The 14091-nt window shown below is 35.8% G+C and overlaps 1 protein-coding gene across 2 annotated transcripts in view; it reads right to left on the bottom strand.

Moving 5' to 3' along the window:
- LOC102525260 (N-deacetylase and N-sulfotransferase 4) overlaps positions 1 to 14091 on the bottom strand; it is a 230211-nt gene that overhangs the window by 72295 nt on the left and 143825 nt on the right. For both annotated transcript variants that reach the window (XM_006217356.3, XM_072972719.1), the window contains 2 exons: positions 8467 to 8652; positions 6450 to 6578 (listed from right to left, as the gene is read on the bottom strand). In XM_006217356.3, the coding sequence (XP_006217418.1) occupies positions 6450 to 6578; positions 8467 to 8652 (315 nt within the window). The remainder of the gene's footprint in view (positions 1 to 6449; positions 6579 to 8466; positions 8653 to 14091) is intronic.

The raw sequence follows: 14091 nt of genomic DNA, 5'->3' as shown, positions 1-14091 counted from the left end.
TGACTCCAGATTCTACAACATCCCTGCTGTGAGTGAATCACTGCAGAAGTGGTGATTCACATTTTTTTGTAAAGGTTAGTCTTGCAAATCTTTAAGAAAAGTTAAAAAAAAAACCAAACAGATAAAGGAAAAGAAAAAAGAGATGACTGTAGGTCTTTCAGTGAGTGGAAACAGAATTTCCCACAATCTATACACTCGACAGGGATCCATCCTTCTCACAGCTGGTGGCTGTGCTCCTAGGCTCTAAGCCTCAGAGCTTCCAGTAACACTAATTGATTCGAAGTCCTGCCCAGATAAAAGACACACTGTGCTACAGTAGAGCAGTTAGAAATTTATTATGTTTTTTAAAATAAACATGTTGGAACATGTGTCAGTTCCTGTGACCTTTAGTTAGAAATATTAATATATTATTTTATAAAGAAGTATATTTTGATGGAATATATATTTGCTTTGTTCTACATAAAATATTATCTGATTGTCACAATTTTCTATAAAGCACAGCATTTACAGGAAATCAACATCAAAATCGTTAAAGAATACTTGGAGCCTTGTATATGGGTAACCTGTAATTGTTCACAATCTGTTCTAAAAAAAGATGTGGGATGCTTGCATTTTATTTTGTTGCACTGCACATAAAATATGTTTCTGTGAATTATTTTACATATCTACTTCAGTATTATTTCAGCAATAAAAATAAAAAGTTTGGTTCAGGTTATTTTGTGTTGATGTTCTCCTACACCTAGCAGCTGCCTTTTCTCTAATCTGTCTGAAGAGCCAGCACTAATCCATAACGTACTGCACCTGCTATTAGATTCCATGAACTTGGAGATTGATATACACGAAGAAGGAAAGCTCATTAACCAGCCTAGATGTATGAAAGTTCAGAAGACAGCACACGGAGAAGTATATCACTGCAGGTCCATTATACTCTACTGTCAGTTTCAAGTACACCGCTCTTTCAGGCACATATTTTTTATTCATCTGAATTTGCCACAAGCCAAAGAACAGACAAAGGTTAGTGACTCTAGGCACTGCTCTGAACTTCGGACAATGTAGTAGGTTTCCTGGCTCCAGCAGACTGCCATTTTAAAGTGTTTTAGAATCAAAGCTTCTTTAAATATATCTGTCAAGAAAATCCAGGAAATTCTATTTTGATACTGTTCTTTATGCAGCACAAGATTAACATAAGTCAGAAAAAAAAATAAATCCAGTAAGGCATATTCACGTCAAGCTTTTATAGTTACTAGTGACACCATCTGATAAGACTCCAGACTTTCTTTTCTGTTGTCACTTGCTACATATTTTATAGGGTAGTGTCTCGACTTGAATGATGGTGGGTTACCTGGTATAAGCTGTTTCACCTCATACATGATTAAATTATATTTCTTCCTGTCTGTGCAAAGATTCTATTGAAAATACAGGTAGGATTCTGCACCAGGGAAATACATGTTAGTGTTCGACAAGTGGGGAACAGTGCAGGAAAATATCAGTATGTGATGAGGTCATGATAGAATCTAAGAAAAATAAGAGGAGGTTATCTGAATGTTAAGTGGACAGATGTCTAGCTATTCTTATGAAATGCCATTCAAACAGTCCTTACATTATATGATTTTCAATTGTTAGATTAATTTGGGCAAAACAAGTAGGTATCTAAGGAAATCAAGAAACCCCATTTCTTGCAGTTTGCTGAATCAAAAGATTTAATATGCAGCAGTAACAGGAATTCATATGTGAGTTAAGATGTAAAAATATATTCCAATTTGCATTTTTTTGTTTTATGTTATATTAGAAAATAACGATATTTTTAAAATGTATAAAACTATGAGAACAGGATAGCAGCTGGAGTCAGAATTAAATGGAAAAATTAACTGTTGTAAATTCATAAAGAAAAAATATGAGACTTCTGAGCACAGAAAGGATAAAGGTCTATTTTGAGGTGGGCAGCACAAAATAATGTGAATTTCTACATTTAAAGCTGGACAGGAAAAGAAGTGATGCTGGTCTCGGTGTGGTTTGTGCCTTTTTGACTACTGAGCAGAGTTGTGAAAGTTATAAACCAGAAAAAGAAAGTGGAACTTTTCAAGGTTATTTAATGCAGTTCCCTTTCTTTAGGCAGATGAACTCCCAAGGTGATGAGAAAGAGCTATATAGTTATTGATTCTACTTTAAAGTACCCCTGAGAGGGAGATTCCAGGACCTTCCCTCATGTTCCTTTTCCAGCTTTTATTAGCCTCACAGGATGCTTACATACAAATGAATCTGGAAACTACCAGTCAGTTCAAAACTGTCCACCAAATCTTGAAATAATATCTCTTTAAGCTACTGATGAGAGACATTTTTTTCTCCCCTACTTCCCTCAATACATTCACCACTGAATATCTATCCATTTTGTGTAATTTTTAATTTTTATACATGTTGGTATGTTACCATTACTCTTCCCTCTGATCTTACAATCACAGAGTATAACTAAATATAGAATGCCAGTTTATGACATGTAAAATTAAACCTACTTCATATTTTTTATGTTTTACAATGAAAGAGATATACCCCATGACAAACTGGATAAGAACAGAATCACATAGTCTTAGCATCAGATGAGAAACTAAAAGTAATAGATTCCACATTCCTACAAAACTCCAGTTTAGACAACTTCAATGATAAAGAGCTGAATAAGTCATGATGCAGTGCATACAATTTTCTAGCAGATTCAATCTATATTTATAGAACATTTATCCTTATGTATTGCCAGAATTATACCACTGTTTTCTTTGAAAGTAATTTTGGGGCTTTTTATTACTCCCTGTTAAGTTTTGTCTTGTTGGATTAAGTCTATCATTCCAATGTGCTAAGTAAAACTGGCTATTAAGATGATCATCTGGTGTATTTACCATCACTGTCAGCTTTATGTCATGCTATATATATCCCTTTTCATCCATTCATTAACATACTAAAATCCAATACCAAGGACAAAAATCTATAGATCACTTACACATCCACAGAAAAATCACCATGTAAGTGAGATGTCATAATATATGATGTCTACAGTATTTCTGAGATGTGAAAATATAGGTCATATCGAAAAAATGAAATAAAGTTAGATTGGGTTTAAATATTTAGAGTTTATGCTAACACTAGGGATCACTTATCCTACTTATAAGCCCTCACAAAATCAGTTTTCCACATTTAGAATCAGTTAGAGCAGCAGGTAGAAGAGGCGGTCATCTCGCTGGGTAATTTCTACTTAAATTATATTTCCTTAAGGGACTTTGATGCCTAAATAACGTAATCCTAAACCTCTCCTTTTGGAACTGGCTCTGTTAGAATACAAGTATTCTTTAGAGTTACCGTATTAATTAACTCATGTTGATAACATAGTGTCACGTCAATGAATTTACAGATATTTTTCTTCAGCATGGTTTTGGTGAACAAACAAGGAGATACTCTTCACTCTGACAAAGAATTAAGTGATGGTTGGAGAAAAAAAATAGATCAGAGGAGAAGGCTGGGGGTATCAGCATTATTTTTCTGTCTGTTTTCTTCTTTCCTCCTTCCATTCTTACAGGCTCCTTCTTTGCGAGACTTGCTGAACCATCTAACTTGAAACAGTAATTAATCAAGCAGCCTCTTTTCTCCACAATAGTGAAGTTTGATCATAGCCCATCATCTATGGTGCCTCTCTACTTATAATAAGACACAGGTATGAAAAAAATTCCATGCTTATATTATCTTTTCTTCATTCATAATTTTCTCCTCTCTTCTTGTGTTCCCCATTTTATTTCATTCACTTTCAGTCTGCTTCCCACCTTAAGCACCTCATTTGGTGTGATGGTTAAGCTTCTGTGTTGACTTGACTGGACCACAGGTTATGCAGATATTTGCTCAAAGATTATTCTGGGTGTTTCTATGAGGATGCTTTTGGATGAGATTAATAACTGAATTGGTCAACTAAGTAAAGCAGGTTGCCCTCCCTCGTGGATGGGCCTCATCCAATCAGTTGAAGGCCTGAATAGAAGAAAAAGTCTCACCTTCCTGTAAGTACAAAGGAACTCCTTCTGCCTGGATTGACTTTGAACTGGGACATTGACATTTTTTTTTTCCTGCCATCAATCTCAAACTGAAACATTGACTCTTCCTGGCTCTCAATCCTGCTGGCTTTTGGACTGGAACTATACTACCAGCTTTCCTGGGTCTCCAGCTTGTAGATCTTGTGACTTGTCAACCTTCATAATCACATGAGCAAATTCCTTGTGATAAATGTCTCCCCCATCATCCTATTGGTTCTGTTTCTCTGGAGGACCCTGACTAATACATCTGGTAACTTCTGCTTATGCAGCTCTAGAACCAAGCCCTGCTTGGACCTGGGTTCTGTCAGATGCTGCCTGCTGCCTGTCTCCCTAGAGAGCTGAGTAGCATCTACCTAGATTGCCTATAACTATACCATTCATGTTTTGAGCAACATTATTTCTTACTCCCATATCTTTGTGGACCAATATTTGCCTAATCCAGGCTTCATCACCATACATAGGATGCCCTACATTGTCTACACTATTGACCATCTCTAGCATTTCTCTTTCTGCTGTGTCTCTCTGGGTCTCTCTCCTTTACTCATAAATCCTACTTTGAGATCACCATCAATTCACAATAACATAGTAAGTGCAGTTTGTGATTGGATACTAGAAGTCTCCTGAAAACTCCCCTCTTCCACCCTTCTATTCCTTCTGTAATTCAAATAAAATTGTGTGACAATGTTAAACTTTTAAAGTGAGGTTAGAATTGTTTTGTTAGTTCACCACAAGTGCCAAAGATAGAAATGCCAAATAGTCTTCCATCTTATATAAAGGACCAACAATTAATCTCCGAGTGATGCTTTATAAGGAGTACTGAATTATACTCCCATCTCTTTAATGACAAGTAGTCAGACGGGCATCCAGGTAATAGACATCAGTAGCAATTAGATCTGGGGGCAAGAGATTTAGGAGAGGCCATCATCAGTGTTCTGATGCTTATCCCCGTCCCTTGAGGAGGTGACCAGAGCAGATTTGGGGTCAGGAGTGTAGCCCCAGAGTGAAAATGGTATGAAGATGTGACCCTTGCCTCTGTGGAGATCAAATTCTCAATTAGTGAGGGAAGGTGTAAAGTGAAAGATTTCCCACATTTGCTTTCATTAACATTCACATGTACACCTCAGTTTCCAAAAACTATTTTTATAATGTTTTTGACATCTTTTAAGTCTCAATGAGTTTGAATTATACACAAAATATTGGAATATCCATAAGGAATTGATGGTTGTCTAGTTCAACAAGATTGTTTTTAAAGGAGAGCAAAAATTTTTGAGAAATAGTTTTTTGCTATCATAGAGCATTCAAGCTGTCCCCCAGTTCAGTGACTCCCCAACACAATAGACTGTTTGTTTTGTCTTGTTTTGAATAGCCCTGCAGTTTGAGGAGAAATTTGTTGATCACTCATCATCAGATAAAGCATTTTTGCACCCACTTCCTTACCCCTCCAATCCAATTTATGAGTTTTCATCTTTACACAATGTAGGTTTTTATTTAATTTCTTTGGGAATTAAAAATACCATAAATAAATTATCTAATTATTCATTTTAAATGTACCTGGAGCCTTGCTACAGACAACTGAGCTATAGTTTTGTCTAAAGCATGAATCATTTTCTCTATGAAAATTTCTTACACTAAACAAGGTGGGCATAGCATACAACCCACTATTTCATATTTTCTGTGCACACTGGGGTGTAAAATAGAACATGGCCTTTCTAAGACCTCAGAAATGAAAATCTTTATGGAAAAACAGTCAGAAAGCTGAAAGAATCCCAACATTTTCTAATGATATGTTCCCACACTGCTATACTTTTCTACATATAACTGTAAATAAAATTGCAAAACTGTGGAAGATGAAAGGGCACAATGAAAGAAAAAAGGTACAAATTCTGTCTTTGATTCCAAATAAAATTAATGGAGATTTAAAAAATAGGCCTCAGATGAACCTAGTATACAAAGGTAATGCACAGCTACGTATTTTCAATGCAATTTTGCACCGTCATCATTTTTAGAGGCTGAAACATGGATGTCTACTGATATCCTGAGCAAGAAACAAACTCAGCTTATAGACAAGATATGCACTGCCATATTGTGAATGTTAATTTTTGGCTAGAGAAAGGTATATTAATATGTCTTTACAACAATTCAAAAATAAAAGCCAACATTGAGATGTTACCTTATATTTAAATGTCATATTCAACATGTGAATCTTAATAAATCTATATTTTTCTTGATTGATGATTATAAGGAAATTGAATAATTTGAAGAGGTAGTCTAATTTCTCTCTAGTATTTCCCAACTATTCTTGTGAAATGGTTGACCATAAAAACAAAATGAGACATATACTGAAAATTCTGATGTTATCATAAAAAGCATAAATAGAATACTTACTGGGTTTAGAAGGATTGTGAGGAAAAGTTCACCTCCTCTGATACTTTTATCCAGTTCTTGGGGACCTCCTGGATACTCTTTGTAGAAAATAGTGTGTGTGAACAAGCCACAGGTCTGTCGAGGGAGGACCTGAGGAAAAAGAAAAAGCAGCATGTTGACATGACTTAATGAAAATCTCCATCACTGTGTCATAACTTCAGAGTCTACACATCATTTCTGTTGGCATTCCTTAGCTGCAAAAGCCAAAATATTACTGTATTCAAGAGTTGATGTTGGTATAACTATGTAAATATTAAAAGGAGTTGCTAAATCAGAGCTATAGGACATACAGGTTGAAAGCATTTTCACTCATTTCTATAAACCTTACCCACCAGCTGAGGTATGTTAAAGAACTGGTAAAAAATAAAAGTCTTCTTAGGGTTAATTTAATTCAAATATAGAGATTTTCCAAGATTACATTTTTCATGGTATTAGACCATTAACTCTTCTTGCTTCTGAAATGAAGTCTTGCATGGTCCTTGGGTTCTGGGATTCAAAACAATCAGTTTCATCATCCTGGCTATCTTTGTTTTGTTTTTATTACTCTGAATTAAAATTTCAATCACAGTAATAGTCAATCTTCTAATGATTGCTTCTGGCATATTCTGTGGTTAATTCTGTTGTAAATCTAAATGTTCAACAGAGAAAGCAATAAGTAATTTTATTCCAAAAACTTATTTTGAATAATAAACTACTTATGCTCTAATGGAAAAATGCATCCAATTGTACAGAATAGCTATAATTTTATTTATTCTTTGTTAATTTTCATAAATTTGTATTAAATTCAAGGTAAATGAATGTATGTATTACTGGTCAAAAAGAATGTTTTAATTAATAATATATCAAATGGTCATGCAACTCAATTAAAGAAAACTGAGTACTTTCATTCTGATTTGCAATTATAAAGAGTAATACTTTTCATAGTTCCTGGATTTCTATGGACAACAATATCATTATTTGCATTATCAATAGCTACATTTAAATTTGAGGCTTCTTTAGGTCTTCTAGTACCAACTTATAATAAAAAAATAAAGTTTTCTGATCAAAAATATTGAGTATTAGATCTGGTTAAGCACGTGTGACATTGCTTTTTCTTTGGTTTTGGATACTTTTTAGATAGATAAACAGGTAGATAATTCTAATAGCAATCTGTATAATGGATTGAGAAAGTATGAATATTTAAAGGAGGGAGAACAGTTTGTAAACCTCTCCTATGGTCTAGGCAACTGATCAGGTCACGTGAAATGACCTAAAGCGCTGGATATGGGAATGGAGATTTTAAGATGGGTTATTTTAACTGAAAGTAAAGAATACCATTTTTTCATTTCAACAAACAATTATAAATGCCCATCTAAAATTCATTTGGTTTTATTCTCATCTAGAGAAACATATACATCATTTTTACATCAGATTAGTATTTTTCAATTAATATATCTGAAAAGAAAATATACACCTTCATTTTTATAATATGCAAGGGAAAAAACAATGAAAAAAAAAAGATATCCTAAGATATTCTTGAGTGTCTGAAAGCTAAAATAAACTGAGTGGATAAACTTAGCTCTCAGATGCTATTTGTTAGATTCTGTTTGTCGATAGTGTAGTGACTTGAGAGGTGTTTCTTTGATTTATGAACCCACATTTTGCTCGGAAAACTCTAAATAAAACCACCCAAACAAATATACATGGAGAAACTCCCCGGAAGTATAGGGTCCCTAGACAAAACTTTAATCCAGAAACTGCCATGGATAATCTATATGAAACCCATTTCCAATATTCTGAGCTTGTCTTGAATTGGCCGAAACTTCCCCACAGCTTAAGAAGCAAGTCTGTATACAGCCAAGCAATGTGTCACTATGTGATCACCATGGTATGTTAGGAAGTTATGATACTCATGTAAAAAAGTTCTGAAGTTACATTTTGTCGTTATTCCACATGTAGATAGTAAGAGCCTTTAATACACACAGCAGTATGTGCTCACCATGATGCTATTGTGAATGAAGCCCTTCCGGTATCTTGCAGGTTTCAGGTGTGGATACTCTTCAGTGCTGGTGACCTGAATTCCCCAGACCTTCTTCCAAGCTGCATACAGCTGAATATGAACTGGGTAGACCCCTGAGTGATGTGGCGCCACAGCGTAGCCCATGTTGATAGGTATTCCATGTTCCTAAAAGAAAGCCAGAACAACATCGTAGGACGTGTGGTCAGCTGAATTCGATTCAGTCCAAATTGTTTGCACAGAATTCTATGCTAATGATGCAATATATAAAACAAATAGGATAGAGTTTTTGTCCTTCAGCAGCTCATAAACTTATGATGCTCTGATGGTATGACAAACATAGTAAATACTTTGGGTGTGTGGTGTGTAGGTGAGATTGATTCTGAATTTTGAATACAGAAAGTTTAGGGGGAGGATAAGAAAAGAACATGGCCCTTCCTCAGATAGATATAGAAAAACAAGGTGTCACTTGAGCAAGTACCCAAATATGAGGGATGGAAGAGCACAATGTGGTGTATGTGTGTGTGTGTGTCTGTGTGAGTCTGAGTGTGTCTGTGTGAGTCTGTGATGTTGAAGACAACCAGAAAGGTTAAGTATGAACCATAAATTGATGAGCTTTTACTGCTAAACTGAGGAAGTGGGAATTCATTCTATTGGAATGGTGTAGGTGAGGAAGCTCTCTGAGCATGGAGGACCATGAGATGCCTTTAGGAAGGAGGATATAGTAACCACACATAGAAGTGAGGAAGAAATGAATAAAGGCTGTGCATTAGGAAGCTATTGCAATGGTGCAGATTAGAGGGAACACAAGTACCCAAACTAGATTATTGGTGGTCAGATTAAAAGCCTGGGGTTGAATGCCATACAAGATTCAGTGATGTTTTGGATACAGAAGGTAAAGAAAAAGTGAAGATTGGTTTTGGACCTTAGAAGCTCAATTCATTTTTATAAAACCTACTACGTACTAGGAGATGCTTGCTTTGGGTAAACAGTCATCTCTAAAGGAAAAGGGGTATACATTTAAAACAAGAGTATAAAACATTGTCAGAGAATGGTATTATATTGTGAGGTATGTGATAGAGATCTGCAGTCTTATAATTTCTGCTTCTTTGTATTTCTCTCTTTAAATGCTTGTCTGCTTTATAAAGATGCCTTATAGGATTGAATCTCATCAATTGAGGTTATAAATGACAACACACAGTAATATATGGAGGCTGATTGAGTCAATAAACAGAACACAAAAGTGTTGACTTGACAATTGCCATTGGTATTTTCTATTACATGACAAAGCATAGGAAAAGAATTCAGTCTGGCATAATAAGCAAGCAGTGAATGGATCACATATCTACAATGCCTAAGTCATATGCCACAATCAGTTCAGAAGATGGGCCCTAAATATCTTGCAAGTCTCCTTCATTCTTCCTTTCACAGAGTGACCCTCATTGTAGAGCCAAATTCACCTCTCTTTCACCAGGAGCGTGTGTTTTCTAACATCTATTACAATAAATGACTCCAGAGAAAGACTGAATTATGATATCAACGCTGTAAAATGAGCTGGAGTCTTTGGCTAGGTACAGGGGAAAATTCATTTCTTTGTGTGCGCAGAGGAAAAATGCTTCTTCCAGGAGCTTGCATTTTCAATTTAAGACCAGGATGGAAAAGTCTAGTAACAGAACTACTTGGAAACTACAAGGGGGACGGGCAACTACTGTTACCCTGACAATCACTGGGGAACATTACTGGAAAAAGCCTTAGTTATCTCTGGTCAGTTCCATGCTGTCCAGTGAAGTGTCACAAAAATCGTCCTTTGTGGTCGAGTATCACGCGAGGATGAGTACCACGGAGTGGTCAAGATGCGGGTGCACTGGGCGTGAGATACAGACGCACTTTCTCCTGGGGGAAATCTAAGGTCGAGGGTGTTCAAACTTCTCTGTCTAGTAAATAGCATTTATGTGACTGCTGCTTAGAGGAGCACTTCTGATTTACAAAAAAGGGGAAGACTATTATGCTGTCATTACACTTTCAAGTGATTCATACTGAGGTTTCGTAATAGTCTTGTCCCATGATTACAAGAATAACAAAATCAATGGTGCATGCATCCTAACAGTCTTCACTAACCACTTTGTTAGTCCTCATTTTTTATCACTGTATAATATTTTATTCCAAATTTTGGGCCTAGAATGCTAGATAATTATGTGAAGCTTCCAGAAGCAAAGATGAAAAATAAAATCATAAAGAGAACTGAAATTTTAAACAACTGTATCTCTTCAGAAAAAAAAAAATTCACTTTTGACAAGTAGTAAAATGAATTGTGGAGCTTTCATGAAAAAAAACCAGAAGGTAAAAAGCAATTGATTTGGTGAGTAGGAAGGAAGGGACAGTAAAAGGATTTTATTATATTTATTGATTTCTGGGGGCTTAATGTTATACTGCTCATAAGGTCATCTTATCACACAGACAACTGGAGCTCAATCAAAATAGTAAATCACACTAGATAATTATGAGTTTATATTTCTTCAGTCTAAATGATAACACAAGATGAAAAGTAATTCCCTCGGAGCTCTTTTTCTGTTATCAAGGGGCTTGCTGTAGAAACTGTCATTCTTTACTGTCTGGAGCTTCAAACTTCACAGTGATTCGGTCAACCAAAAGGTGAACTAAATAAATATTTACACAAGATCACAAAAATTACAAAATCTGAAATACTTTCTAATGTGACTGTAGGAAGCATTTGAGACTATAAAATTAGACTCAGAAATGACAAAGTAAAGTAACCCAAACATGGCTTTTATTATTTATTAAAACAATGTCTCTTACAGGATCTAGGAGTTCTATGATATCATAATATGACATGACACCACAAGTATTTACAGGGGAATGTCTCTTGATCTAGTTTCCCAGTTACATTAAATTGCCAGTTGATTGGAAAATGAGATAATGTGATAATTTACCGACTATATAAAAGTAGGGTCATCTCTTTCCAAAAACTAGAATAAAATTAAATCTGTTTAGCACCAACACACTAACAGTAATAGACGTGAACTCATTTAATTTTTCTTGAATCATTCTCACTGATCAGATCTGCTTGCATTTGCTTAGAATCTGATATTTATGAAGTGTTTTTACATTTGTGTCTAACATTATCCTCATGATTATCCTATGAGGTAGCCTGGATGCTCTTATCAAATGTGGAAACTGAGGCTCAGAGGAGGAAAATGACCTGCTCATGTCCACAAATACCAGAGCTAGAAAATATACCCAAGTCTTCTAGACACATTGCTTTTGCTTTTCTAAGTTGCTACTATTGTGGCTCTCTCCCCACTCTCAGTTAATGACGAGAAGTACTTTACTGACAAAAGGGAATTGATTTTAATACATATTTCTGAATTGGAACTCCTACTGCTCTATTTTTTACTTGGAGGGGTTATAAAGCAAAATTTTCCATTTCCCGAACTCTGCAGCTATCATTTTTGAGGCAAACAAGTTTCAGCCAATTAGAAGTCCTCAGGACAGATGTCAGAAGGCAGTAGATAGGGAGATGCTAAAGTCTGGCAGCTCCTGGCTCCTGTTGCTGGTATGTAAGATCTTTTCAGAAGCAGTATTCGTTTCCCATTTGCAGGCAGCACTGGAAATTTATTGCCTCTGTCAGAGCTCCAGGAGCAGTGTTAGAAGCAGTCGCTGCCCTAGGGAAGCAGTTCTGTCTGGCTCTGCAAGTCCCAGAGGAGTACAGTCTAGAGTCTGCTCCATCAGCCCTTTCAGAGTTTTTGGAAGCATTTAAATTGCAGAATAAAAATTTTCTTTGTTTAAAATGACTCCAAATGGCTTCTGCTTCTGTCATGGAAATCTGACTAATACAGATTGTCTTTGCCCCTTTCTAATAAGTATAAAAAGTTTAAGGGGTTCAGGTGAGATGTTAGTAGTTTGAATTCTAGGAAAAGAGGAAGAGTTTGCTAAAACGCTGCCCAGTATTTCTCCAAGAAAACTCACTGACACATGGGAAACACCAATTCGTCTAGCTGGATACTATCATGTTATGTATCTATCTCTCTCTATATGACTGTTAAGTCTTATGCACTGATCAGCTAATGACTAGTGTGTAGAGAAAATAACTAGGAGACTAGTCTATATAAATAATAAGTGTCATGGGTCAACACCATGGTGAAACCATATATGTTTTAGTTGTACATAAAGAAGGGAAATAAATTCTACTGAAAGAACATTGCTCCAATAGATTAATTTTGATGACTGCAAACACCTTTGTGCCAGTGTATAATGCAATATCCCCTTGTGAGGATAACCACATTTTGATAAATAAGCAAAAGGATCTGCAGGCTTCACATGAAGACTTAGAAAGAACAATTCTGTGGTCAGCCACTGGTAGATACTTTTTAGAAGACCTAGCATAGAGAACTAGAGAAAAAAGGAGAAAAATGAGAGTTAGGAGGACTGGGCTCAAGGACACATAGGAGACATTCCCTGGATCTACCACAAATAGTTAGACAGAAACCCGAATGAGGTCTTGATACAGAGAGGAGGAAGGGCCAGCCAAACAGCATTTTTTCCCTATTATTGGCACCTTCTGTTTGCACTCCAGGAGACATGGCTTGTGAAACCAGACCTAATGTGTTTAGGATGGTGTTATATTCCCAGGGCTTAGCAACATGCCTGGCACCTTGTTGGTGTTTAACAAATATTTTTTAAAGGAAATAATAGGCATAAATTCATTAAATAAATTCATTATAAATATTTAATGAATAAATGTAAAAGAAAAATTAATGAAATAAAGATTGCATAAATGAATGCACTTATAGTAAAGAGATCATGCATTGGAAAGTACCCTGTTGAACTTAAAGTACTGATTTGTCCTCCTGAATACACAGCTTCCAGGGAGCGACACTGATGCTAAAGAAAACAGATCTCATTATCTATTTTCCCTTTTAATAAGGACTTGGAATCATATTGTCAACAGTAAGAATGGTCCTAGGATCATTTATTTTGCACTGTGTTTTGGGAACTAAAATTGTCTTCTGTTTTCATAAGTGATAAAAGCAATGACTGTGTGACCCTGGAAATTGGCTGGGTCAGTCTTGACAGTTTTTGGACGGTAGCCTAGTAAATGGTGACAAATCTCTGGAGAGCTCTGTGTGACAAATGGATTTTTCTTTTGAAAAAGAAATAGCACAGCAATGGCATTGCTTCTGTAGTGTGAACTTTCCAGTTCTAAGTAGAGCTATTTTGGGCAATTGAGACACATTCCTCTAATAATCTTGACCCTGCTGAAGATCTACTCCACTGCTTAAAGAGAACAGGAAAACTGTCTTCACTCACGCTGTATAAAATATGGTTGATTAGGTACTGCATTGCTAAATTTTTGTGGTCAGAATTCCCAATTTACTGACGATCAAAATGTTCAACACATTTTGGTCCATTAATTTCCTTTATCCAACACATATTTATTATGTAACATAATGTACCTGGGACCATTATAGATGTGGAGGTTACAGCAGTGAACAAAACAGACAGAAATCCCTGCCACCAGGAAGCTTATATTTTCAGTGGCGTGCATCCAAGATTACAAAAAACAAGAAGGTAAATTGTGTAATATAT

The sequence above is a fragment of the Vicugna pacos genome, chromosome 2, assembly GCF_048564905.1.
Source record: "Vicugna pacos chromosome 2, VicPac4, whole genome shotgun sequence".
NCBI classification, from domain to species: domain Eukaryota; kingdom Metazoa; phylum Chordata; class Mammalia; order Artiodactyla; family Camelidae; genus Vicugna; species Vicugna pacos.
This window is presented reverse-complemented; position numbering and strand designations above follow the sequence as displayed.